Source organism: Salpingoeca rosetta, assembly GCF_000188695.1.
Source record: "Salpingoeca rosetta unplaced genomic scaffold supercont1.36, whole genome shotgun sequence".
Classification (NCBI taxonomy): domain Eukaryota; class Choanoflagellata; order Craspedida; family Salpingoecidae; genus Salpingoeca; species Salpingoeca rosetta.
The window spans coordinates 438,494-465,993 of record NW_004754898.1 but is presented as its reverse complement, the minus strand read 5'-3'; the positions used below and the strand labels follow the sequence as shown (position 1 = coordinate 465,993).

Sequence of the window (27,500 nt, the reverse complement as noted above, 5' to 3'; positions counted from 1 at the left end):
CGACATCTTCGGTGCGCTATGTTCGAGGTCAAGGGGCGGGGGCGGGTGGAGGCGAGGAGAGATCAGTTGAAGAAACCATACATGTATGCCTGTACGAACACCACGCAGCTGTTCTAACCACGCAGCTCTTCCACTCTGATACACACACACACACACACACACACACACACACACACACACACACACACACACACACACACACACACACACACACACACACACACACACACACACACACAAGCACGTCACAGACAGAGACACACACACAGTTACACACGCGCACGGTTGCACACACAAAGGCATGCTCACATGCGCACTACAATCACCGTTGTTCTGGCTTCATCATGCATCAGGCCGAGAGACACGTGCACGATCTCAAAGCCAAGGCAGCCAGGGTCGACAAGCAGCGGCTAGGTGTGGACACACCTGTGTGGATGTGTGTGTTTGTGTGTGCGTGAGTGTGTGTGTGTGCGTGAATGTGTGTGTGCGTGAATGTGTGTGTGTGTATGTGTGTGCGTGTGATGTGTGCGTTTGGCCGGATCATTCATATCCCCTTTCTCCCACCTTCCATCATCACCACCTCCATCCCCCCTTGTGTTGACAGCTGCGCGCGCTCGGGGCGACGATGCCAAAGAGGAACAGCTCGCGACCCAGCTGAAGGAACTCAAAGGTGCAATCAGATGCACATAACACCGTGATACACGCAGCATTAACTGCGCATGTAGTGCTTTCAATTTCTTCTCCATCAGTCCCCATAGTCCCGCTTCTTGTCCACCAATCACACACACACACACACACACACATAACTCTCTCCCTCACACACACTCGTGTCATTGTAGGCGAGGTGACGCAAGCAGAACGCGTGTATGCGCACCAGTACAAATCAACCGAGGTAGTGTGACACCATTCCTTCACGCATCCATGAGTCAACAAACCCACCCACCCCCCCTCCCCACACACACACACTCTTCTTCTCTTCGGGCATTCATTCGTCCGTCCTTTTCCTCTGTAAACCCTCACCATCCTTCATACTCACACACATACACACACACACACACACACACTCTCTCTCACTCTCACACTCACACACACACACGCACACACACGCACACACACACACACACAATTTCGCACAGATGTCGAAGAATGCGCGTGTGCGTCAGGTGCTTGAAGGAGAGGCGCAGGCGTCGATCGAGTACCACCACGCCGCGCTTGTCATTGCGGAGTCGCAACTGCACCTCTCCCGTCTCATCCCCGACACACCACCGCACCTCACTGCCGCCCACTCATACGACCAGGGGCCCACGCGAAGGTGCCCCGTGCTCCGTGGTGTCATGTGTCCTGTTGTGTCCTGTTGTGTTCTGTAGGGTCGTGTCGCGAAGTGTTGTCGTTCGGTCATGTGATTTGGCGTGCTTGTTCATCTGTGCCGTTGTCTGCATCTCCACCTTCATACGCGCATCATCGTGTTCACGACGACTGCCACCACCACTTCTCTTTTTTCCTTTTTTTTTGTGTGTGTCACTGCAGTGATCTGATTGCGTGTCAAGCGGTGCGCAAAGTCCATCTTGAATCGCTCTTTCTCCACGAAGAAGAGACGCCCGAACACACAGGTGACGGTGTGGTATGGTGTGTGTGTGTGCGTGTACGTGTGTGTGTATCGTCGTGGACATGTCATGTGTCTAGTCATGTGCTGCACTGTACCCCTTCTGTTCTCTTCTGCCGCACACACACACACACACACATCTGCAGGTGATAGCAAGCACTCCACGACACCTGCGGCACAGCCAGAGTCCCAGACACAAACGCCCACCACCACCTCTTCCTCCTCAACTACAGCAACAACATCAACAACACTGTCATCCACATCATCATCATCATCATCATCAACAACATCACTGTCCACGCTGCGCCGCCAATCACCGCTGCTGACGTTCATCCGTCCGTCGTCGTCGTCATCGCGAAATCGCTCCCACCCGCTTCCCGTCCGCCCGGCGTCCTGGTACGCTCACAGCACACTGGCATGGGTGGTGGTGATGGTGTCGTGTGTGTGTGTACTCGTTTGTGGTGTTGTGTGTGTGCTGGTTGTAAGAGCGTGCATTTGTGCGTCTGCATGCATGTGAACGAGGCGACAAACTTCTGCTATGATCTCATGCGCACTCGCACACACACACACACACACACACACACACACACACACACACACACACACACATCATGTGGTTGTGTCATGGGCAGTGCGCCGTCGTCCTCGCTGGATGTCGTTCGCAGCGACGGCGAACTCGTCCCGGAAGGTGAACACACACATGCACAGACATACACACTCTTGCGCACACACATGCACACATGCACATGAACACATATGTGCACACTGATCCTGTTGTCACAACATCATGATGACAGGGTTGTGTCTGGTTCGCCCGCATCTCGATGGCGTTTCCGAGCCGGGGGCGCCACTGCACGGCAGCTCGTCACTCAGGAGGTGATGATGATGATGATGATGATGATGGCGGGTGATGATGGCGGGTGATGATGGCGGGTGATGATGGCGGGTGATGATGATGAGCACTTGCACACACACACACACACACACGTTGACACACACACACACACACACACACACACACACACACACACACACGTTGACACACATACATACACACACGCATTCACACAGGGCGGCCCACGCCTCTCCGTCCTTTTCATCGTCTCCGTCTTTGGAACCGCCACACGCCCGCACCAAGACCTTTCACGCCACGACGACAACAGCAACAACAACAACAACAACAACGGGTGCAGGTGCGTCAACAACAACGACAAGTGGCAGTGGCGTTTCATCGTCCAGCACATCACGTGGCGTGCATCACCTGCGGGCAAACACGGTCGCACCAACGACAACAACAACAACAACAGCGGCAGCAGCGGCGGCAGCGAGGGCATCAGCACGGCGACAGGGCCATGCACACGCGTCGCATGCGCACGTGCATGGCGCCAGTGACCAACACCACACCACCACGCACATGTACGACAACGCCGTCGCACAGGAGCGCGTGTATTTGCAGCCATCACGACCCCCGCCACCTCGCCCAACGCTGGTGACAGGTGTTGGCACCATTGTAACCCCAGGCAGCGGCACAACAACCCAGCACAGCAGCACGCAGGGAACGCGCCCGCCTGTTGTGAGCGGCGACTACGCACTTGCGAACAACGTGACGAGTGGCGCCTGGTCCATTGCAAGTGATTCGTCGTTTGATGCGGAAACAGCAGCAGCATCAGCCACCACTACCATGACAACAACAGCGGCAGCAATGACAGCAGCAACAACATCAAGAACGGCAGGGTGGGTGCCACGGTCCTACGTGGAACTGACGGAATCAAACGCCAGGCGCCGGCGGCAAAACGCATTTGACTCGGCAACAGAGGGAACGCCCCCAATACCGCCGCCACGCCCATCTGTGAGCAGAATGCAGGATGCGACTGCCACTACGACCGGCTCAAGTGCTTCTTCTGTGCTGTATTATGGTGAGAGGAAACACGGCGGTGGTGGTGGCGATGACGGCGGAAGTGACGATGTTGGTGGCGTGACTACAACAGCGCGCCCGCCTGAAGAAAAAGAAGAAGAGGAAGATGCTGCTGATGATGACGAAGGGGACGACGGGAACAGGATTGAAAGTGATGATCTTCGCGATGGGTGTTCACATTCGTCGACTGCAGCGAAAGCGCGACCGCCAGCGCGACCGCCCGTACCACGACCACGACCACGACCGGGCCGCACACATACCAACACCAAGACAAGCAATGCTGGTGATGGTGTTGGCAATGGCGATGGTGGTGGTGGTGGTGGTACGAATGGCCACAGTGTTGCGCTCAGGCGTGGTGGTGGTGGTGGTGGTGGTGGTGGTGGCATTGGTGGACGCGTGAGAGGCGAGGCCTCGTTTTCGAGTGAGAGCTTGCGAACGTCCAAGCGGTATGTCGCCATCCTTGACCCGTCCTCCTCTGATGATGACGATGATGATGACGGCGGCGTGGGTGATGTGAACGGGTCGAGTGCTGGTGATTATGATCGTGATGATGATGATCGTGATGATGCTGCTGATGACGATGATGGTGGTGAGGGGAAGACACGTGGGAGTGCTGATTCAGACGCAGCTCGCCTGCTGGATGCGGTTGTAACGCGTGGGGACACACACGCCCGGCGACAACGACGACAGCAGCAGAGGACGATGGTGGGTGAGGACGAGCACACGTCATCGGAGTCGTGACGTCATGACGATTCACCAGCAGCTACAACCATGGCAGCAGCAGCAGCAGCAGCAGCAGCAGCAGCAGCAGCAGCAGCAGGGAAGATGCGCAGTTCACCACTTTTGTTAGAATGCGTTTTTGTTGTTTCGTGTGGTTTTAACAAACGTGGTCGTTACTTTATATTTGCAAGCAAGCAAGACCAACTGGTAGTTGTTCGTTCACACAAAACACACACGAAACACAGGGAGACACACGAAACTCGAAATACACACAGACAAACAGACAGACAGGCAAAGACGCGTGTGTGCGTTATTTGAGCGCGTTCATCTGTTGTGCGAGGGCGTCGCGTTCGCTCGCGTCTCCGCGCACATGTGCGCACAGCGACTGCAGAATAAGAGCGACATCGGAGTGTGGTGAGAAAAAATATGAGATGAAAGGAGAATGTGGACAGCAGACGGGCAGGGGGCTGGAGAACCAGATGAACAGCTGCACACACACACACACACACACACACACACACACACACACACACACACACACACACACACACACACCAGGAGGTGTAAGCATCGGCGTTGGTTGCGCGTGTGTCCAATCCTCATGTACATGGCATACGATTTCTTCAGCAATCCACTTGCAGTCGTTGCATCTGCGCGCGCGCGCGTGTGTTGAAGTGAGTGGAAGAAGGTATGCGGGGTCATTGTCAAATCGAGCACAACGACTACTTCCACGAAGCCACACACACACACACACACACACACACACACACACACACACACACACACACACACACACACACACACACACGCGATACCGTTGTGTATGGCGAGATGATAAAAGCCGCGCACCAGCAGCAGCTCTGCCCGCGTTTCAAATGATGCACACATGCACGCGTTGATGTTTATGTTCTTCTCCATCTCAGCAAACAGCGACCACCGCTTCGCTTGCACCTGCGATCACGAGTAGAGAGAAAGAGAGAGAGAGAGAGAGAGAGAGAGAGAGAGAGAGAGAGAGAGAGAGTGTGTGTGTGTGTGTGTGTGTGTGTGTGAGTGAGAGAGAGAGAGAGAGAGAGAGAGAGAGAGAGAGAGAGAGAGAGAGAGAGAGAGAGAGAGAGAGAGAGAGAGAGAGAGAGAGAGAGAGAGAGAGAGAGAGAGAGAGAGAGAGAGAGAGAGAGAGAGAGAGAGAGAGAGAGAGAGAGAGAGAGAGAGAGACAGAGAGAGAGAGACAGAGAGAGAGAGAGAGACAGAGAGAGAGAGAGAGACAGAGAGAGAGACAGAGAGAGAGAGAGAGAGTGTGTGTGTGTGTGTATCATGGCACACGTCTCCCTTCGCTTCACACCAGCACTAACACCTCCAACACAACGATGGTACGCACCAGGCACTGCATGAACACCGTCTGCAGGGCGACGAGCGGTCCAATGAGACGCCGCGACACTGCCAACGCCGCCCCATGCGACAGCACAGCCTGATGGTGGTGGTTGGAGGTTGGTAGTGGTTTGAGGTCGGGGGGGGGGACAAAGTGATGACGATTGAGTGGAAGCGGCTAGCATTCATGCACATGTATGCACACAGACACATAGACAGACATTGGCACATAGACAGGGAGACACAGGCACAGACACACAGACACACACGCCAACGAACCATTGCACGTTCGGTGTTTCCGGTCTTGAGATAACATCTGCCCATCAGCGTGTACGCTTCAATCTGCGCCGAAGAAATGCACAGCGGTGTCCCACGGTGAGAAACACAACAGGTCAAGCTATGCACGCAGCAAAACCCACACAGCCAACCCCCCCCCCCACACACAGTCAAACACACACGCACACATACAAACAAACAAGTACAATGCTTCTTGCTACTTGCGCCATTCCCTCCTTACCTCAGCGATGGGCCCTTGTAGCTTGTGCGTCTGCACGTGCCTGCAAGCATCGCTGCTGTTGAGCCTGAGAGCGGCAGCACAGTGCTTCAAACATGCCTCCATCTCCCCCTCCGCCAACGCGCGCTCAGCAATTCGCAATGTGCACGCCAGATCGTCACACGCGTCCATCGTGCACACGCACATGCCAGCCTCAGCTGCCTTTGCGGCCTCAAAATTGCCTGCAGGCACGTGTTTCCAATGCAGCGCAAGGTGGTGGTAAAACAGCACGCGATCGTGGTCTCGCGCCACGCCCCCATCGCTGCCGACTGCACGCGAATCCGCACTTGGGCGCACACGCGATGCATGCTGTTGTGCCTGGTGTCGGCCCTCTTGCTGCTGTGGCTTTGGATTGTTCTCACCACCATCATCGTCATCATCATCACCATCATCACCACCATCATCAGCTGTTGGTGGCGGCGGTGACGATGACGGAGAGGAAGACGATGAAGAGGAGGAGGAGGGCGATGCTGGTGACTTGGTCGTTGTCGTTGTCTGCATTTCCGCTGCCAACTTGGCTAATTGCGACGCAGCAAATGCATACCGGCCCTGGTGGCAATGGTGATGATTGATGATGATGATGGAAGAGAAGCGATCCAAGCAGTGGCAAGGGAGATGCAAAGACTTCTTCCCAGACAATGACACACCGGCACACACAAATCAACAAACAACACACGAAGTTGCAAGCAGTGCGCGTCGTACGTGTTTCCGTGCGAGCACGAGGATGAGTTGCGCCTGCGCGAGCGCGTCTGCATCCGCATGTTCGGGCGGCGGCGCAGCAGAGAACACAACAGCTGCCTGGTGATGGCACGCAGCAATGCTGCCCCGTGTGCCATAATGCCATGTATTGTGCCGTGTGTGTGCTTGTTAGAAGAAGGGAGTTATATTGCGTGTTCTTCTCTCAAATTAGGCCACGCTGCATGTTCTCATGTCTCTCCCGTCGTGTCGGCGCGTCAGCTCGAGCACGTGTGCGTATATGTGTGCGCGCGCACGTGTATGTGTATGTGTATGTGTATGTGTATGTGTATGTGTATGTGTATGTGTATGTGTATGTGTATGTGTGTGTGCAGCGTACGTGTCGCCGACGGCAGCGGCAAATGCGCCCATGAGATGGAGGGTGCACGTGTAGCTGTGCCATGAGGCCTCCTCGCCCAGCGCAACCCCCATCGCTGCCTGCACCTCACGCGCATAGCTGCCGGGCATGCGTGGTGTGTGTGTGTGTGTGTGTGTGTGTGTGTGTGCAAGTGGCTCGAGTAAGAAGGGGCGTGCCATTGCTGTTGCATCAAGAGTAAACCTCCGAAATTACAAACGAGCAGTGCCTCGCAAACAATCCCCAAAAAGCACCACTAGCATCGTAAACAGCAAAGCCACAAGCGTGTGTCGTCATCTCCTTCACCCTCACCTCGCCGCTGCATCGCCAGCCGCGAACGAGCAGAGGGCGAGCTGCACATGCGCACCAAACGCAGCTGCACTCATCGCCTGGAAGCCAAAGGGCATTGTGGTGGTGACAACGGCGTTCGTGCACATGAGAACAGAGCGAGCGCGCGTGTGTGCGTGTGAGTGTATGTGAGCGTGTGTGTGAGCGTGTGTGAGCGTGTGTGTGGTGTGATGTGTGCTTCAAGGGACAAGCACCATTTCACCACTCACCGCTTTGTCGTCGCCGTCATCACTCTCTTGCGCCTGCAATCAATTCGTGCAACCACAAGCAAACGCACATCGGAAAAGCACACACATGAGTGAAGTATGACACCACACACCCACAAACACACAACACACACACCACCACACACACACACACACACACACACACACACACACACACACACACACACACACCACCACCACCACCACCACCACCACCAACCTGCTGGTCCCGGGTGTGTTGGAGGTTTGCGCGGCTGAGTGCCATGGCGGCCTTTGGTGTCGGCGCCATCTCTGCCAGCCATCCCTGAACCAAGACGCATTTACAAAGGGGAAGGGGGGGGGGTTCAGGGTTGCATGGTGCGAGAGGAAAGATGGTGGTGGTGCAATCGGGGCGTGAGGGCAGGCATGGGCATACGGGTGCAAAACAAGGGGGAGAAGAGAGAGGGATGCAAAAAGGAACAGGTACAGAAGAGAATGAACATCCAAACACGTATGGATCAATGCACACACACACACACACACACACACACACACACACACACACACACGCACACACAGACACACAGACAGACAGACAGACACACACACACGCACGCACACACACACACACACACACAACCCTCCCCACACCAAACTCTCCCCCGTGCGCATACCAGGGCCTGTCGGAGCCGCGGCGTCTGTGCGAGCTCGAGGGCGGTGCCGATTGCATCATGCACGGCCTGGGCGGCGAGGGCATGATGCCCAAAGGTGTAGTGCAGGTACGCAAGCGCAAGCTGCGACTCGGAATGCGTCTGGTGTGTTGAGCGCGGTGTGTCACGGCAGCGCATATGAGCAAAAGCCGAGCGTAAGGGTGCAATACGGCAAGTCAATGGCAGCAAACGCAGACTAGCTATAGCCAATCCACACACACACACACGCACATACGCATACACACACAGACACATACGCACACACATAATGAGCATGCGAGCGTACGGTTTGGGTGATGATCCAGTCCCGGTTTCGCTCGACCTGCAGGCGAAGAGATGGTGACGAGGGCGATGAGAACACGGGAGGCACTAGGGATGATTGCAGCTGCAGCATGAACACGAAAAAACACATGTACACATCAAAACAATAGACACACACATGCACACGCACACACACACACACACGCACGCACACGCACACGCACACACACACACACAAGGGGACCACATGGGTGAGTGAATGCGTGTGCATATGTGTGCGCACTTCGTAGTGAAGCAAGAGCTGCTCCTGTGCCGCCAGAATATCACCGCGACGCGTTGCGCTGATGAACCTGTCATCAACATCATCGTCGTCATCATCGTGGGCGGTGAGGTGATGGGGACGTTGAGAATGAAATGCGTCTGCTGCACCAAGTGGCCATGGAGACAGAAACATGGACAGGCAGAAGCGGAGAAGGACACCCACCCACACCCACACCCACACCCACGCCCACCCACACCCACGCACGCACGCACACGCACACGCACACGCACACCCACCCACACCCACACACCCACACCCACACAAGCACAGAAACCTCTTCATGTGGTGTCGGGCTCCCGGTGGAGAGAGCGGGGTGCGGTCGCTCTCAAGTTCAAGCAGCTGTCGACACGTGGCGGTGGTGGGTTGGACATAAAGGCGGGGAAGGCACATGTAGGCATCGCCAGGCAAACAAACAAGACAGGGACATACGGACACATGTACAGACGCAGACACACATATGTACAGACGCAGACACACACACACACACAGACACAGACACACAGACACACAGATACTGACACGCACACATGCACACCCCCCCCAGCGTACTCACACACACGCACAACACCAAAGCGCACCTCGACAAATTGGTCTGCAAGGACGCGTTGGAAAACGGCCTGCTGCCGCGAACGTGCGCGCTTGAGGGCGAATACGGCATGTGCCACGTCGTGTTCAAGATACTCACGCAGCGCGGCAATCATGGTCTTGGCGCCTTCCTCAAGGGCAAGCATGGCAACAAAGCCGCACTGCCGACTCGACACGTTGATGTTGTGGAGGAACACGCCCAGCTCGCTGCACTCGTGCACGCGGAAGTTGTGGCTCTCTTCCTGCAAGAAGCACACCTTGTCAGCGATAAACGCCTCCACGCTGTACACGCTGTCAAGCTGGCTCAGGCTGTTTTGGATGGGGCGTGGGTCGTCGTGCAGGTGTGGGTGGTATTGGCAGGTGAGTGGGAATTGTCGCAGCACCCGACGGCGATGGTCACGGCGAAAGCAAGCAGCCAAGGGGCAGCTGCAACAGTGCAATCTCAGGCAAACAAGCACGCGCAGACCGCCAGACAGACAGACACGCACGCACACACATTGTTGAGCCAAGCACGTGTACGAACACATGGCCACGCATACTCGCACTCACTCACTCACACACGCACTCTTCGAGCATGGCGCGGGCCAGGTCGTGTGATGCCGCGTCGCCATCTCGGAGGAACGTCTTGAAGAAGCGGGCAGCATCCGCTGTGGGCCTTTTACGTAGCATCTGCACAAGCGCGCTCGCGTCAGCCCAGGTATATGCACACGTGCAGTGTATGCCACTCAACAGCAGCAGGCACTCGCTCTTCCTCCTCCATCATCATCATCATCATCATCATCACCACACACAAGCATACACACACACACACAACACAAAGCTATGCACCTCCAATGCGTGAAGCAGATCCTGCAGGAGGTAGCGAAGGTACTCTGGGGAATCATCATCCTTGGATATGGCACCCAGGACCACAGTAGCAAAGGAGAGTGCCACAATCTGCGGTAGTCCATACACGACAGGTGAGCCGACATCCCGGCATGGTCAGACCGAGAGAGAGAGTGTGTGTGTGTGTGTGTGAGTGAGGGGAGTGAGAGGGGAGAGAGAGAGAGGGAGGGGAGAGAGAGTGTGTGTGTGTGCGTGTGTGTGTGAGAGAGAGAGAGAGACATACACACACAGACAGACAGACAGACAGACAGACAGACAGACACACACACACACACACACACACACACACACACACACACACACACACACACACACACATCGCGGGAACTCACGTGCACAGGGGTCAGTTTGGCAGCGGCTTCCACAATTGCAGCGGCGTGCTTCTTGCCTGCCCCTCCTGCTTGAGGGGGATGATGGCCAAAGTCATCCGCCATCTCGCTCTCTCTCTCTCTCTCGAGCTTCCAATGCTCACGCTGCTGTCTCACTGTCGCTTCGCTGCACTCGCTGCCGCTTGCCGTTATCAGTGCGGATAATTCGCCAGTCTGCCAACCACATTTCTACAACCAAGGCCACACATCACCCCCCGACTGCTGCTGTCTTGCTGTTCTTGAGGACAAGATGATGCATTATTGTCGAGCGACGAGACGACAGGCGTGTCAAGAAAGAAAAGGGGCAGGACAAGCAGTCTGAGACAAAGCGATGAAGCGATGAGCAACGCCCCAACAACAGTGGGCAACAAGGAGAGCATGAATACATGTGCACATACACAGAGGCTCACACGTCACGTGCTCGACTACATACACAACGATACGCAGATGCACGCGGATGAACGATAAGACGGCGTGAACGACATCGCATTGGTTGCAAGGAAATGATACTAAGAACGAAGTGACTACATGTTTGACCGAAGCAAGACAGGGCACAGATGCGCATGGCGTATGCCAGCAAGTGCGACGAGTCACCCATGTCATCATCACCATCATCATCATCATCATCACACAACGCCAACACAAGATGAGTGGCGTCAAGAACAGGGGGAATGGTGGAAGAGAGGCAAAGGCGGGGGGCATGGGAGGAATAATGGTCCGAACGAATGGTCCAAACGCCGAGACGGAAATGGGGGGGGGGGAAGGAAACAAAGGCGAAATCCACACATGCTAATGAAGTCAAGAGAGACGCTAAGCAAGTTAAACAGGTGGCAGGAGGACAAAACAGCAACCCAGACAAGCAACGAGTATGCCACCAAAGTTGTGGGAACTAGAGGAGAAGCAGTGATCAATTTGGGGGGGGGGCAGTCAAGGGGCGGTCAGCGCCTAGCAAACAAAAACAGAAGAAGAATGAACGCAAGTGCGCATGCGCAATAACGCGTGGGTGTACAAACGAATAGCCCTAACAGTGGGGATTGTAAACGAAGCGATAATGACGAGGGGCAACGTGGAGAAGCTAATGTGCTGGTACATGGTGGCGCGTGTGGGGTGCGGCAGTAGTGCGGAAGTCGAGTACACGAAACAACAAGCACGCAAACCAAGCTGCCTACCTGCGTGCCTGCAAGCATGCGCACACGAAAACAACAACAAAAGGAATACTGTCGACATGGGCCAAGGTGCCCACGCCCTCCCGTACAATCAAGTACATCACCTCAAGTCAAATAAATTGTTGTGGCAAGCACGCCCCAAACGCGTGCGCTCGTGGTTGCTATTGCCAGGGAGGAAATGTGTTGTTGGGGAAGGCATTGCTCGCGCCGTTGTTGGGGAAGGCATTGCTGGCGACGTTGCTGCCCATGAATTGAGGCCAGGCGCCCTGAGGCAGCATGCCTGGCACGTGTGGTTGCATTTGCTGCTGCTGAGGCTGCATTTGCTGTTGCATTTGTAGGTGAAGCAACTGCTGCTGCACATGTGGTGGCACCTGCCCCTGCGCCATGTATGGAAGTTGAGGGTACGGTTGATGCTGCAGTTGTTGTTGTTGTTGTTGTTGTTGTTGTTGTTGTTGTTGTTGTTGTTGTTGTTGTTGTTGTTGTTGTTGTTGATGCTGTTGCGCAAGGAGTTGCAGTTGTTGCAGTTGCTGTGCTTGCATCTGAGATGGCTGTTGTTGCATGAAGGCACCACCCCCGTGCATCATGGATGCTGGGTAGCCCTGGGCACACATGGGCGCTGCCGTCACGCCGCCATGCAAGCCAAGGTGCTGCTGCTGCTGTACTTGGTGCGCAAGTTGCTGTTGGTATCCGGCATAGAGTGCTGCCAGCTGTGCCGGGTAGGGCGCACTCCCAGCACCCTCGTGCGCCGTACCAAGGTCGGCCCCTGCCACCGCTGGCTGCACTGGTTGTACCGGCTGTACTTGTTGCACTTGTTGCGCTGGGGTGGCTACCGTCGTCGTGGGTTCTGTGGGGTTGCTGACAGCGGCTGTGGTGGCATGGGATGGGGAGGAGAGTGAGGATGTGGGCTCGCTGCGATCAACACGGCCACGGCCACGGCGGCGCTGCTGTGACTGCAGCTGCAGCAGTTGCTGTTTGGCCACCAGTGCACGCCGACGTTGGAGCGCAAGCTGTTGCTGTTGCTGTTGCTGCTGTTGGGTTGCGAGCATGGAGGACAGCATGGCATTCTGGGAGGTGGACACAGATGTGGACGACACCGTGCTTGCTGTCACTACTGGCGCTGGTGCTGGTATTGTCGCTGTTGGTGTGGTGGCTGCAGCACCGCGCCGGGGCACCACTGGCTGCACTTCTTCGCCCATGCTAGTTGCTGCCCACACATGGCCAAAGGACGCCTTCCTGCTCCTTGACGTGCCCTTGGGCCTGCTTTTCCGCATCTCCCTCTCCTTTCTCCTCTCTTTCCTCTCCTTCCTGTGTTTCGTCTTGTGCCGTTTCTTCCTGTGCTTGTGCTGCGAAGCGGTGGCGTGGGAGCCTGGCGAATCTTCCCCTTCTTCTCTCACGCCCGCTGCCCCTCCTGGTGACAACACGCTTGCCTCTGTGACTGGCGTTGAAGAGGCAATCGCACGAGGTACAGTGGCTGAGGGTGCTGCAGTGCTTGCTGACGTTGCTGCTGCTGCTGCTTCCGCGTCTGTGGCGCCCTTGCTGGGACGACGATTCAGGTCCCACAGCACTTGCGCAACGTCACTGGCATCGCTGGCATCGCTGGCATCGCTGGTGGCACGGTGTTCTGGTGAGTGATCACCGTTACCACCACCATCATCATCATTGCCACCACCATTGTGCCCATCACGGTCGTCCTCCACATCGTCGCCATTGTCGTTCCCTGCTCCACCTGTGCTGTTGATGAGAGCGTCTCTTCCCGTTGGTGCTGCGACTGGAGCTGTCGCTGCGCGCTTGCCTGCAGGCAAAGCCGCTGTTCCGACACCCTTACGATAAGTTGTCGGTCCGTTTGACACGCCCCCGCTGTGCCTGGTCTCAGGTCTCTTTGAAGCCGCTACCTTGGCTCGCTTGCTTGCCTGCACGGCGTCTACATCGTTGCCATCACCATCATCATTGTCCTCATCGCTGCTGACCTCACTCTTGATTGGGTCAGCTGCAGCAACGCTTCCTGTCCGTTCGATGGTGCTTGAGCCTCTGCGGCCGTGGCGGTGTGTCTTGCGCCGTCCCAACATGGCTGATGGCCGACCAACGGAACCCAATGCCGTGTGGTCTTGCTGTTCTTCCTGTCCTTGCTGCTGTTGTTGCTGGTGCTGGCTGGAAGCAGGCGTGGCCTTGTCGTTCATCCCGAGGAGCATGCCAGTCGCGGGCATGGCAGGGCGGCCTGCTTGTTGCAACTGTTGCCACTGTTGCTGGTGCTGCTGTTGTTGCTGGTACTGAGGTTGTTGCCCATGCTGACTGCTGGTCTGTGCTGTACTGGCAGTGTTGCGCGTGGCGCTGGCAAGGAAGGGCGCCATGCCGGAACGAATGGCACTGAGCAACCCATATGGCATGCCTTGCATCGCCTGTGGTTGGCCGCGCTGCAACTGGTGATGCTGCAGCAATTGCTGCTGAAGCAGCTGCATCTGTTGATGATGTTGAAGAAGAGGCGCAAGCGCACCCGCAGCACTCGGTGCTTGCAGGCTGGGTTCCGAAATGGGTTGTGCAGGATTGCTGAGGAGCGAGGGCGAGGGATTCATGACACTGTGCACTTGTGGTTGTTGTTGCTGCTGTTGTGGTTGTTGCTTTTGTTGCATTGGTAAGGTGTCATTTGCAACAGCAGGCGTCTGCGTCGTGTCTGTTGGCTGCTGGGGAGAGGGAGAAGCAGTTGCAGCGGTCCTGGTGGCTAGGGTAGCGCTGTGTTGGCGTGAAGATGCGGCAAGCGTGTTGGCGTTGTTGCCACTGCTGCCACTCGATGCCCGCGTTGCCGGCTTTGTCCTTGCCGCCCTCTTTCCCCCAGCCTTTCTTCGCGGCCTGCTTTGCAGTGGTGGTGATGTTGCCGTGTGCTCCGTGGCTGGTGATGACGATTGCTGCTGCTGGGGCAGGAGCGAGAGCGGCGTGTCCATGTTTGGCAACCCTGATGCGTCCGTCTGCAGGTGCTTCTGTTGCGTGGCCCACGTACGGGCGACGTAGCGCTGCAGGGCGGGGATGTTGGCGGGGATGGGCTCCACGTGCGCAATGTGCACCAGGTCGCGGATCAGGGCCTCGACCACCACCTGCACGTGGCTCGGGCGCGCTGGTGTTGGCACGTGGAAGAAGTCCAGCAGGTCCGACGGCTCGTGGCGTCGCAGATGCTGCTTCAAGCTCGCCTTTTGCGTGAACCTTGTGCGTGATTGAGTTGGGGGGGGGAAGAGAAGGGCGTGTGAGCATCGTTGTTGCGTGTGAGCATTGTTGTTGTGTGTGAGTGTGTGTGAGTGTGTGTGAGTGTGTGTGAGTGTTGTGAAGTGTGAGTGTGTGTGAGTGTGTGTGTGTGTGAGTGTGTGCGAGAGTGGTGGTGGTGAGCATTGAGCGTTGTGCGGTGAGCGGCACACGCAACCCACGACAAGATGATGTGGTGTTGTGGTCGCAATTTCGCGCCAACCACAACGCCACTGGCGAACACGTGCCTCGGCGCGTTCAAAAGAAAAACAGAAGAATCAATCCCAACGGATTCGGGATTGAAAAAAAAAAGAAGCCAAAACGCAACGAGCAAAGGTTTTTGATTGCACACGACAAACCGGGACAAAAAACATCCAACTTAACATAAAGTTGCGCAATGATGACGACTGAATTCAGTCGAGTGGCAAAAACCTCAAAAAAAAAATAAAAACAACTCGCGCTGTTGTGGCGGGAAACTTTGAGAAGGAAAAAAAGCGGCGAAGCAAAAAGCACACACACACACACACACAAAAATGAAAATCGCCACTGGGCCACTTCCTGCGCCCATGCATGCAAAAAGTGAACAGCCACAAGCGAGAAGCATGTGGGAACGAACCCACGGCGTGCGTGCCACGCGAATGAATGCCATCCCACTTAATCGCGGAAAACATCCATCCAAAAACACACACACACACATGAACAAACACCTGAACTAACACATGAACTGCGCTGCACGTGTGCACGAGCCCACGAGCGGGCGCGAAAACACGCGCTCTTGCGAATTGGTGTTGTGCAACAGCCAGCTGCAGCCAGAAGCACCACAAGAGCAAGCAAGCCGCAACAGTTTACACAAACACAAGTCCCGAACACCGCACGGCAACAAGAACAACAAGAACGCAACAAAGCACCATGCCTTGGACGCCATGTTTTAGCACATGCACAACACAGTGCAAAACGACCACACCCATGGATGCGGTGAAGAACCGAAATGTTGAGGGCAAGCACCTCGCTTGTACTTACATGGTGAAGCAGATGAGGCACTTGAAAGGTTGGTAGCCCGTGTGTCGACGTGAATGGCGTTGCAACTGCAGGTTGGTGGGTGAGTGAGTTCCTTAGTAGTGCGATTCAGTGTAGGTTGTCTTATGGAAATGAAAGAAAGACGGCCGGTGCGCAAGGCAAATGGTGTGTGTGGTGTGTGTAAGGCAGACGATGACACCACATCCACATCCACACTCACGCATTCACATTCACACACACATGGATGTGCGCGCTGACCTTGCTGAAAGATGGGTAGGCATCTGAACAGTCGAGGCACTGGAAGATGCGCTGTGCAATTGAAGCGTGTGTGTGTGCGTGGGTGTGCGTGCGCGTGTGTGTGTGTGCGTGCGTGTGTGTGTGTCGTGTTTCGCAGCAAGATAATCAATGTGAGCAACGAATAACACCCCAATAGGCAGGAGTAAGAGTCAATCAGAAACAAGAATACAAGCAAGAACAAGAGCAGCCGAAAGTTGAAATCAACCACACACACACGCACACACACAAACCCACACCTTTCCGCGGATGATGTACTCCTTTCCAATCACCACACCAATGTCGCGATCAAACACATCCTGCAAATGTGGGGCGGAGCAGAAACCAGACATTATGTGACATGTGGAGTGCACACGCGGCCAAGGGACGGGAGCAAGCATAAAGTGTACAACACACACCCAGAACACACACCCAATACACACTCAGAACACACACACACACAGAGCACACACCCAGAACACACACACACACGTGCACACACACACACAGAGCACACACCCAGAACACACACACACACACACAGAGCACACACACACACACACACACACACACACACACACACACACACACACACACACACACACACACACACACGCACACGCACACACACACACACACACACACACACACACAACATACCTGGGGAAGCAGTGTGGCCTGTTCGCGCCAGAGTCTCGCTGTTGCCGCCGCATCTGCAGGAGCAGCCATGGTGGACGGCGGGGCCACAGCCAGACAATCACCATCACCACTACCGCTGCCGCCACCACGAGGAGCAGCGCACGGGGAAAGGCCCGGCGCAGCCATGCACATGCCAGCACCAACAGGCGCACGTGCCATCGCGGCAGGCTGCTGCTGCTGCTGTTTGAGGGTTGGGTGTGTGAGTGGCAGGGTCGAGCCAGCGATGGGTTGTCCAACGTGATGTCTTTGTCGCCCGCTGGGAGCCGCCGTTCCGGGAGCACCAGTGTTCTCATTGTGGGAACGCTCACTGTGGCTATCAGCACCGTCGTCATTGGCGTTGTTGTCGTCATCGTCATCGCCATTGCTGTCATCAGCATCAGGAGAAGAGCGCACGGCCGCTTGCACCTGCTGTGCTGCCGCTGAGGGTGTTGCTGCGTTTTCGCTGGGGCTTACACGTGCTCGTGACGCCGACACTTTATCATCGTCCGCACCGCGGCTGTTACCATCGCTACTGCTGCTGCTATCGGTGGTGCTGCTACTGTCGGTTGTCGTGGAAATGTGTGAAGTTGCTGCATCTGTATCGGCATTATTGTCATCATCACCAGCGTCATCATCATCATCATCATCATCATCATCATCATCATCATCATCATCATCATCATCATCATCATCATCATCATCATCACCACCATCACTGTCGTCATCATCGTCATCATCACTGTCGTTGTCGTCTTCGCGATGGCGGGAATGTGACACCGCAACGCGGGTGGTCTGTTTGTCGACACGCGAGTGCTCAGGAACCGCGTCGTTATGCCTGCTGCTGCTGTTTGTGGTTGAGGCGCGTGTTGCCTGTGCAGTTTGTGCAGTGCCGTGGATGTCCACGCTTTCGTGTGGGGAGCCTGCGTGTTCTGCTTCTGTGGCACCAGGCCGTGTATCCACGTCTGCAGCGGGTGCCGCGGGCTCGTCCTTGCCAGTGGCCTTACTGTTGCTGTTGCTGCCGCCTGTGCTGTTGTCGTTGTTGCTGTTGAGATTGCTTCCGCCGTTGGGAACATCGTTGTTGTCACCAACAGCGGGGTGGTTCGCCCTGGGCTGTCGGGTCATGGCTAGTGGTGTTGGTTGTTGTAGAAAGCGTGACAAGTCATACGTACATGCGATTGTCCCAGAGCAGCATGCATGCCTTGCGACGCAAAGCTGGGTCTGCCGCAGTGCTGGTGATGCGGCTCAACAACGTCTGCCAATGTAGGGGTGGAGTGTGTAAGAGACGCGGTGTGAGACAGTGAGGACCTTGGGCGAAGAAAAAATGCTAACGAAGGCCGGGTACGCACAGAGCTGGTAATCACGACAATGTGCGCACGGACACGTGCACGGACACAGACCTGAGCCACTGGGAAGAGGCAAAAAGAAACACATAACTGCGGCTTGAACACAGACGTAGCGACACATGCACAAGCATACACACTCGCACGAACATGTGCTATGCATACGCACACGGACCCACAGACAGAGACACAGGCAGAGACACATAGGGAGAGACAGATGAACACACACACACACACACACACACACACACACACACACACACACACACACACAAACAAACAGACACAGGCACAGGCTAACTCACAAACACACACACACACACACAAACAAACAAACAAACAAACAAACAGACAAAGACACAGGCACACTCACAAACAGACAAAGACAAAGGCACACTCACAAACACGCACAGGCACACTCACTGTCACACAAACAGACACACAAGTACCTGATGGGCAGGGGGAAAGGGAGTGAAAGCCTGAAAGGGCTGGTGTCTATTGAAGTCAGCACCAGTGCGCATGCGTGCACAGTGTGTAGTGGGTGATGGTTGTGATGGTAAATTAGCATACGACGGAGAGGAGCCGAGGCTACCACAGCACTGAGGAAATGAGAGAACAAAGGGAAGCACGACACTGCGCGCTTGTCTTGGTGTGCTCACATCACATGATCAGTGTGAACAGTCAAAAAGCTGGACGTCAGTGAACGACAGCATGGTGCACAGAAATGCGGCTGCAGGCGTGGGTACAAAAACTAGGAAAACGCTGCTCGTGCCACGACCACTAGAGGAGGGCAAGAGAGGGAACAGGTGGAACGGCGGAACAAACCTGCTGTTAGGAGGAAGAGGTGCGTAGCTTGGCGGCCTCGGGAGACCACTCAATCGCAGAGATGGGCAAGCACGCCACACAATAAAGAGACTAGACGCCAAAGAAGTCACGTGTGTTAGAGGCTGCAAGAAGGGCTGTTGTTGCACCAAAACGAAGATGACGTAATACAGTGATGGCCAAAGGAGTGTTTGTGCGAAAGTGTGCGCACATGTGAGCGTACGCGTGTGTGTTCAGAGACACAAGATAAAGAGAGAGGGTGTGTTGTGTATGATTAAGTGAATGAGAGAGTAAGTGAGTGTGTTGTGTGTGTGTGTTTGTGTTTGTGAGTGCGAGTGCGAGTGAGTGAGTAAGTGAGTGTGTTGTGTGTGTGTGTGTGTTTGTGTTTGTGAGTGCGAGTGAGTGAGAGTGTGAGTGATTGTGTGGTGAACACGTATTTGCTTGTGGTGGCGCTGAGGACTCAAGAGTGGGCGGGAAACACGGGAACAGCAAGTGTGCGCCACGATGACCGCAGGTTGCAGTGCACACTGGCACATCATGTATGTTGCAGAGGAAGCACCTGGCAGCCTGACAAAGCACGAACCTTGCAAGCGACGCGAAAGGGAAGGCGCACAAGGAACAGGGCGTGTTTCCCACACAACACTGTTGCCTTGAAGTGGTGCAGGAGGCACAAACGGGGGGTTTTAAAAAAGGAAGGGTGGGTGAGCACGGACGCGAGGAAGCAAAGGAAGAAAGCAAGCAAGCCTCGTTTGAGGACCGCCTCCGTGTTTTGTGTGTGCTTTGCTTTCTCGTTGCATCGATTGTGTTCGATTGACAAGTGCGAGGAGGGAGCGAGGGGTGAGAGCCCCAGTAACGTGATTCACACACAAGGAGGCAGCCACCTTTTGCTCGCTGGGTTTTTGCACTGGCTTGCGCCCGCTTGCAGGTTCTTGCGAGGATTACGTCAACTTCAGCCTGGCAGTCATGTCATCATCAGGGGGAAAGTGTGGCAGACAAAGGGCAGATTGGGAAGATGAGGCAGCGAGAACGTGAAATATGGCCGCAAGAGCGGATATGGGCTCTGACGTCAGAGGCCTTGAGGGAAAGGGCGTGAGTTTCGAAACTGACAGAAAGCAGAGAGAAGACCTGCCAACAAAGTCATCATGCCACATCATATGATTCAAGTGCAGAGGTGCTACTAGGTGCCAAGAATCCACATTACAAAGAGGGCAAGCAAGGGGGCGAAGTTAACGAGTTGTATATGTCGGGAAGATACTGATAGGAAGGAAGGAAGGAAGGAAGCACACGAATGTCGTGGTGTGTTGATGCGACTCGTCACATAGTCACATCACATCCCTTTTCCTTTGGCAAAGTCAGTACCTTCGCAGTCTGCTTGGGTGGGGGCAGTCAACACTTCAATAGGCGTTGTTGTCCTGCTTGGGTTGCCGTCGCCGTCGGTACAGGCTGGTACGTCGATTGGTGATTCTGCTGTGCTGTTGGATGTTGTATTGTGTTGATCACGCAGCGCACTTCCTTCCGTTAGAGCATGTTGTGGTGCTTGGGGGTGTCTTTGGATGAGATGTGCTATTGGTGTTGTTGTGATGATGTGTACGCCTGAACACCGTTCCTTGATGTGTCGTAGGTAGTCTGTGTAGGCAAGCTCGAAGGCGCTGGCGAAGGCAAGGCGGCTGGAAGTGGGGAGGCGGGCACGCTCACCAACCTACCTGGCTTGCTCGTTGTGTTGTGGGGGGGGGGGGGGGACGGACGAGTTGAAGACTGTATTTGATGAGCTGGAGCAAGAATGCGCTTGGCGAGCGAGCCAGAAGGCTGCTGGAATGTTGGTGTTGGTGTTGGTGTTGTAGCGGTGGTGTGCTGATTGATGATGGCTGTGTGACTGGAAAGGAGAAATGAAGACATGCATGAAAAGATGAAAGACACGACAACGACTCGAGCGCGAGCTGCTGAAGCGAGAGGTTGCTCTGGAGGGCAACCGAGAAGGAAGGTGGTGAAGGCAATGAAAGGGTTGGAGAAGCTCAGACGACCAAAAGATGCGTCTGTGTTGCGAAGTGTGAAGTGACAAGTGAATGGGCCTAGAGGCCAGCTGGCGCTGCACACCCCACAAAGAAAGAGAGCACGCGAAAACCAAACCTCACACACACACATACACAACAAAGCAACAAGCAAGCAAGCAAGCGGCCTCTACCCACACAAGGCTCACAACCACCACCTACACACGCATGCACACTGCAAAGTTGTTGTTGGTTGTGTTGGGCAGCAGGCGCTTGGGCGCTTTGTGTGGGCGACCCAAGAAGGCAAGGCAGGCCAAGCAACAAGGAAGCAAGGCGAGCAAGACTTTGGGGGGCGGAATTCGTTGTGTTCGCCGAGCTTCTTTAGTGGGGACGGGACAAAGGGGGCAACAAACCTCGACACAAGGCACAAGAAATCGTGTGGGGCGAAGGCATCAAGGCAGGTATGTTGTTGTCGTTGTTGCATGTGCGTGTGTGTGTTCGTGTGTTTGTGTGTGCGAAACGGGTTGGGGTTAAACGAGCCTGACGCAAGGTTGATACGCTCAAAACGGGGTGGGGCAAGTGTGAGGTCGTTGCCTTGACATAGAGTGTGTTGGCTTCTTGGTGGGTGGTTGAAAAATGAAGCAAGTTGACCCGTTTCGTCTTGATTCCCAAAGCCATCAGCCTGGTCATGCTTGCACTTGTTTGATGGTCAGGCTGGCCTGCGCGTTGGCGGCTTGGCGGGTTTTGCTTGGATGGGAAGGGTGGGTTTTTGTGCGGAAGTGTGTTGCTGTTGTGGGCAAGTGGGTGAGTGTGGCGTGATGACACCTGTGTCCAACACACGGGTTGGCCTGTTGTCGTTTTCGAAAGGAGGCCTGTGTGCCGGTCGTGAGCGTGGCTGGGTGAGGGTGGGTGCGAAGTGGTTGTTTTGCATGCACGCAAACGGCGAGCGCTGGAGTGGGGCCGTGGTCCAATCTGTCGGCGATGTTGCGCATGCTGTGCTTGCTGCTGCGCGAAAGCGTTTGGGCTGGCTGACTCGTTTTGCCTTGCTGCACTCGCTGGCTGGCTTGTTTGTTGCCTTTGCACTCTGCTTCTCAGTCGTGTGTGAACTCGCGTGAGATTGGTGTGTAGCTGGCACATCTTGCTTGAGTCATGGGTCCTTTTTATTGTCTGGCCAAACATCAGTCAGGGTCTCAAGTTAGGGTTCGCATGTGTTGTGAGATGTGTTGTGAGGTGACATGTGTTGTGATTTGATGTGACTCGCCATGGGTTGTCTGTCATGTCACGTCTCACATCACTCCGCGCCACACATCATGCCGCACACAGCAGCACACACACACACACCACGCCACGTTCGCCGTATCACCAACACCGACGCTGAATCACTCGACGCATCATCGATCCAGCAGCAGCAAGCACCTTCATCAAGCATTGTTGCTGCTGTTGTTGCTGTTGTTGTGCCTGAGTAGGGCGAGGAAGAGGTCGGACTGCAGGGCACGCGTGTAGAGGCGATGCAGCAGCGCCTCCTGTCGCGACAATGACGATCGCAGCCGCACCTGATCCTGCGCTGGTGGTGGTGACGGTGGTGGTGGCGGTGGCGCACTGTGGTAGTGGTGGGTGTGGTGGGGATTGCCTGGCTGAGAAGCGTCGCCATGGCGGCGGTAGCCAATCTCAGTACGACCATCACCTCTGCTACTGCCATCGTTGTCACGGTCACCGGTGTCGCTGCTACTCTTGTCACTGTTGCCACCATCACCCCTGCTACTGCCATCGTTGTCACGGTCACCGGTGCTAGTCTCAGACGTGTCGTTGATGAGCACGTCCAGGACCGAGAACGATGGGCCCGGGGATCCGGCAGGGGGGCGAAAGCGCCGTGCACGCGCGCACGCAGCAGACTCGCCCAGAGGCGGCGCTTGTGCGTGTGCTTGTGCGTGCGGCTGTGCGTGTGGCTGTGCATGCGGCTCTGCATGCGACACGCTGGGCTGCGGTGGTGTTTCGTAGCGGTCTGGTGGGAGGCGACCCAGCAGCACTGCCGCATACAGATACAGCATCACGTCAAGCAGGTTGTCCTCAAAGACCTGCGGGTCAGTGGTGGCGGTGGTGGGGGAGAGTGGAGGTGGAGGTGGAGGTGGAGGTGGTGGGGGTTGGGGTTGGGGGTTGGTGAGAATGGGGGGGGGGTGAGGTGAGGAGGGCTTGCATGACGGTTGTCCAAGTGGCATCCATTCTCAACAGACGCACAGAGACTAACACACGTTTGCACACAAAAATAACAGAAGTACAGACACAACACACACACGCGCACAGGCAGACAGACAGATAGACACACACACACACACACACACGCACGTACACACCGATACGCACTGACACACCGATACGCACACACACACACACACACACACACGCACACACCGATACGCACTGACACACACACACACACACAGAGACACACGCACAGACACACACATACAAACGACCTACACACCCGCTCGATGAGCCTGTCGTCGGTGATGGTGGAGAGCGTGAGCGGGGTAAAGTGGGCCGGGTGCTTGCCGCGGTGCTCGTGCGGGGTGGCGTGGTGTGCAAGCACCGTCTCTGCCGCTTCCACGTCCATCCCGCCAAACATGCACAGGAACTGCTTGTCAAAATCCAGGTGAAAGTCGTGCAGACCCACCAGGGAGAGGTTGCTGCGCAAATGCTTGCAGGCAAGCCACAGGTGGGTCTCGTTCACGCGGTGGCAGTGGCCGTCGGCGACGCTGAGCGGCCCGCTGCCAGCAACGCCGGCAAGATAGGCCACCTGCAGGTTGCACGCCTTGTGCTGCACCTGCCGCCGGTACCACGACGAAAACCCCGTCAGCGGCATCACGTAGTTGAAGTGCGACAGGATCCGTGACACGGGCTCACGCAGCACCGACACATATGCCGTGTCAACTCCTGTGTGAGCGTGTGTGAGGTAGGGAGTTGGGGGTTGGGAGGGGGAGTGGTGCGCGTTGGTGAGAGCATGTCACGTACGTGCGTAGGTGAGTGTGCATATGTGAAAAAGTGGGCAGGATATGGACAAAACACAACACCAGCAGAAGAACGGCAGTTGCATGTACACAAAAACCACAAACGACACACACACACACACACACACACACGCATACAAACAAACAAACACACACACACACACACACACACACACACACACACACACACAACACACCAGGAGAAGGGGGAAGGGCTGCGAATGGCATGTGCCCAAAGATGACCCGAGCACCCGCGATGTCTGGAGCCACTTCCCTAAACATGGGGCTGCTGTGCTGCCCACCGTCATCGTGCTGTTGCTGCTGCTGCCCAGGGCGGTGGGTGACCACCTCTGCGCCGACAACGGGGTCCACCACCGTCTTGGCGGCTGCAGGCGCCTCACTCCTCGCTGTCCAGCCGTGACACGTTTTGGCAGAAACATGCTCCATGCAGCGCAAGAACGACAGCTTACGCCGTGCCGTCCAGGCCACCATGGCCTGAATAAACGTCGTGCCACCGGTCTTCGGGATGTGCACAAACACGACCCGGCACGTCTCCGAGGGGCACCGTTGCAGCTCATCGCCCCAGCCCGCTGCCAGCGGTGATGATGGCGCAGCCAACAGCGACCGTCGTCGTGCCGCGTGCTGCTGTGCTGCTGGTGCAGTCAATGCTGCTGCGTCTGTTGCTGATGATGATCGTGCTGCTAACGTCGGTGTGTCTGCATTCAACGCTGCCGATGCTCGCAACCCACCACCAGGTGTGTCGCTCACATTGAGCATTGCTGTGTGTGTTTTTGGCAGCTCCATCCCGCTGCTTGCCATTGAAGCTTGTGCAGCAAGCGGAAGCGTCACCACGCACAGCCCGCTCCAAGACAACAGCACAAGCACCGCCAGCCACATCAGCGTTGATGCGACCAGCAGCAGCACCTTCCGCATCGACATTGTTTCATGTCAGCAAAACACACACACAAAAAAAACAATGATTCGCTGCGCATGTGATTCCATGCAAATTTATTATCGGCGGAAAATGCGCCGAAGCAAACACGGCCTCGCACAAGAACACACCGCAAACACGACTGCGTGCACTTGTTTTGCCTCTCTTCGTTCACTCACTGGCACGCCTGTCGCCTCTTTGCCACGGTCCGTTGTGTGTTCTTGGCGCATGCATGCTGGCCAGGGAGGGTGTGAGCGAGGATCATCGACAGTCAAGATTCGTCGATTTAGGCTCTTGCGACAGGAGAGGTCACCGTAACAACAACCACCAGCAGCTGGCTTTCATGTACGTGTGGGCGGGCGAGCGCGTTTTGGCGTTTTGGTCAGTGTGCGAGCAACAGCGCGTGCTTGTGAGTGCATGCATGTGCGCTCGGATGAACATGTGTGGGTACAAGATGGGGCGCATCGACCACATGTCATCGACAGGAGAGGGGGAGCGTGTGAGTGTGCGTAGCTTGTACCCTAAAACCCACACCAACAACGCAGCATCATCACCACCACCACCACCAGTACCATCACCAGCACCAATACCACCACCGCCAGCATCACTAGCACTTTTGTCTCGTCGACCCTCACTCATGCATGCACATGCCCCCCCCCTTTGTTCACCCTTGTACGTTTTAAGGCAACAGTCGACATGCGGCCTCCTTTCTCCTTTGTGGCCGTGATTGTTGCCTTCCTCCTGGCAATGTCCCACACACAGCGGCAGCGAGACGGCGCATTCATCGCCAGCGCTGCTCCTCTGGAGCGGGCACAGGACAAGCACATGATCGACACAGGGGTAGCAGCACCACCAGCATCGCCAGCAAGAGTACTTTCACCAACACCACCATCGCCAGCAAGAGTACCTTCACCAACACCACCATCGCCAGCAAGAGTACCTTCACCAACACCACCATTACCAGTCTCATCATCATCATCATCATCATCATCGTCATCATCACCACCGCCAGCACAGGGCACGGATGAGAACCCATTCAGTCGAGACCGCAAGAGCTTGACGCCCCACCTCAGCAACGACGACAGTGCTGGTGATGGTGGGATCAATGACTATGCCGTGCGCAATGACGACGATGACTTTGACGACGATGATGACTACTACAACGATGACGATGACAACGATTACTCCAGCGATGACTACGAAAATTACGAAGATTACTACGGCAACTACAGCGATGCGGATGACGACGATGCGGACGATGATGATGATGGTGGCAGCAACCGCAGCGACGATGATGATGATGGCGATGAGGACGTGTCTGTACGAGACAGGGTAGCGTTCTACCCCTGGTCATCATCGTCATCGCCGCTGCCGTTACACGTGGCACAGGACACGGACACGGGTGCAGCGTCACCGGCAGCAACGACGACGACACGCGCCGGTGCGGGGCCATCGCCGCCGCTGTCCACCTCCGCCAACACCGCTGTTGACGCGTCTGCGCTGGTGCGATGCGGCACGCGCAACGTGTCTGCAGAAGAGGAGGCGGCGACACAGGCCATGCTCCGCGCAGCACAGCGACCCCGCCGAGCAGGCAGCAGCACCAACAACGGCGGCGGCGGTGGTGGTGGTGGCGATCCCGATGCCAGCCCGCTGCTGGTGGTGCCTGTCATCTTCCATGTGCTGCACGCTGCAGACGGCACTGGCCGGGTGGACGCCGCCACCATCGCGGCGCAGGTGGAAGTCATGTCTGACGCGTTTAGGGGGCGGACGGGCGACGCAGACGCGGTGGACATTGGCATGCAGTTTGAACTGCGCGGCGTCAACTATGTGGCGAGCGACGCCCTGTACACGACGTGCGGCAACCCAGACGCCGCGAGAGACATCAAGAACGCGCACGTGATTGACCCCGCCACCACGCTCAACGTGTTCACGTGTAGCCCTGGCAACGGCATCCTTGGCTTTGCGGTGTTTCCAAACGACTTTGCGGAGACGAGCAAGCAGCACGCCATCTTCGTGGACCACAACTCGCTCCCTGGCGGGCGGCTGACGTGGTATGGCGAAGGTGACACGGCCGTGCACGAGGCTGGGCACTACTTTGGGCTCCTGCACACGTTCAGCCGCGGCGTGTGCAGCGAGGCGAGC

At 56.0% G+C, this 27,500-nt stretch overlaps 8 protein-coding genes across 8 annotated transcripts in view; 4 read left to right on the top strand and 4 right to left on the bottom strand.

Moving 5' to 3' along the window:
* Nucleotides 1-70, top strand: part of PTSG_13034 (uncharacterized protein) — a gene marked incomplete at its 3' end in the record, with an annotated part of 782 nt that extends 712 nt beyond the window's left edge. The window contains exon 3 of the mRNA XM_004988365.1: nt 1-70. This exon is cut by the window's left edge and continues 52 nt beyond it. Within this exon, the coding sequence (XP_004988422.1) occupies nt 1-70 (70 nt within the window).
* A 274-nt stretch (nt 71-344) lies between these two features.
* Nucleotides 345-4,259, top strand: PTSG_13033 (uncharacterized protein; the record flags this gene model as incomplete). The annotated part of the gene is made up of 9 exons (XM_004988364.1): nt 345-414; nt 605-670; nt 840-892; nt 1,137-1,312; nt 1,528-1,616; nt 1,750-1,999; nt 2,236-2,291; nt 2,401-2,479; nt 2,675-4,259. The coding sequence occupies 9 exons, from the start codon at nt 345-347 to the stop codon at nt 4,257-4,259; spliced, it is 2,424 nt and encodes an 807-aa protein (XP_004988421.1).
* Nucleotides 4,260-4,403: 144 nt separating this feature from the next.
* PTSG_10369 (uncharacterized protein) lies at nt 4,404-11,099 on the bottom strand. The gene is made up of 19 exons (XM_004988363.1): nt 10,875-11,099; nt 10,486-10,593; nt 10,223-10,326; nt 9,651-9,966; nt 9,347-9,411; nt 9,034-9,100; nt 8,776-8,811; nt 8,454-8,591; nt 8,021-8,104; nt 7,804-7,836; nt 7,559-7,635; nt 7,232-7,348; nt 6,859-6,976; nt 6,121-6,705; nt 5,883-5,945; nt 5,614-5,703; nt 5,054-5,189; nt 4,794-4,888; nt 4,404-4,623 (listed from the first exon to the last, which is right to left on the bottom strand). The coding sequence occupies exons 1-19, from the start codon at nt 10,974-10,976 to the stop codon at nt 4,549-4,551; spliced, it is 2,409 nt and encodes an 802-aa protein (XP_004988420.1). The 5' UTR covers nt 10,977-11,099; the 3' UTR covers nt 4,404-4,548.
* A 99-nt stretch (nt 11,100-11,198) lies between these two features.
* PTSG_13032 (uncharacterized protein) lies at nt 11,199-11,612 on the bottom strand (the record flags this gene model as incomplete). Its single annotated transcript, XM_004988362.1, has 1 exon — nt 11,199-11,612. One exon carries the CDS (start codon nt 11,610-11,612, stop codon nt 11,199-11,201), a length of 414 nt encoding a protein of 137 aa, XP_004988419.1.
* A 625-nt stretch (nt 11,613-12,237) lies between these two features.
* On the bottom strand, nt 12,238-18,394 carry PTSG_10368 (uncharacterized protein; the record flags this gene model as incomplete). Its single annotated transcript, XM_004988361.1, has 5 exons — nt 12,238-15,268; nt 16,325-16,389; nt 16,580-16,630; nt 16,855-16,914; nt 17,255-18,394. The coding sequence occupies 5 exons, from the start codon at nt 18,392-18,394 to the stop codon at nt 12,238-12,240; spliced, it is 4,347 nt and encodes a 1,448-aa protein (XP_004988418.1).
* Nucleotides 18,395-21,164: 2,770 nt separating this feature from the next.
* PTSG_13031 (uncharacterized protein) lies at nt 21,165-21,992 on the top strand. Its single transcript, XM_004988360.1, has one exon. The coding sequence runs from the start codon at nt 21,498-21,500 to the stop codon at nt 21,954-21,956; it is 459 nt and encodes a 152-aa protein (XP_004988417.1). The 5' UTR covers nt 21,165-21,497; the 3' UTR covers nt 21,957-21,992.
* Nucleotides 21,993-22,306: 314 nt separating this feature from the next.
* On the bottom strand, nt 22,307-25,366 carry PTSG_13030 (uncharacterized protein; the record flags this gene model as incomplete). The annotated part of the gene is made up of 4 exons (XM_004988359.1): nt 22,307-22,589; nt 22,839-23,497; nt 23,905-24,353; nt 24,625-25,366. 3 exons carry the CDS (start codon nt 25,364-25,366, stop codon nt 22,844-22,846), a joined length of 1,845 nt encoding a protein of 614 aa, XP_004988416.1. The 3' UTR covers nt 22,307-22,589; nt 22,839-22,843.
* A 688-nt stretch (nt 25,367-26,054) lies between these two features.
* Nucleotides 26,055-27,500, top strand: part of PTSG_10365 (metalloprotease MEP1) — a gene marked incomplete at both ends in the record, with an annotated part of 2,181 nt that continues 735 nt past the window's right edge. The window contains 2 exons of the mRNA XM_004988358.1: nt 26,055-26,198; nt 26,376-27,500. The exon at nt 26,376-27,500 is cut by the window's right edge and continues 735 nt beyond it. Of these exons, the coding sequence (XP_004988415.1) occupies nt 26,055-26,198; nt 26,376-27,500 (1,269 nt within the window). The remainder of the gene's footprint in view (nt 26,199-26,375) is intronic.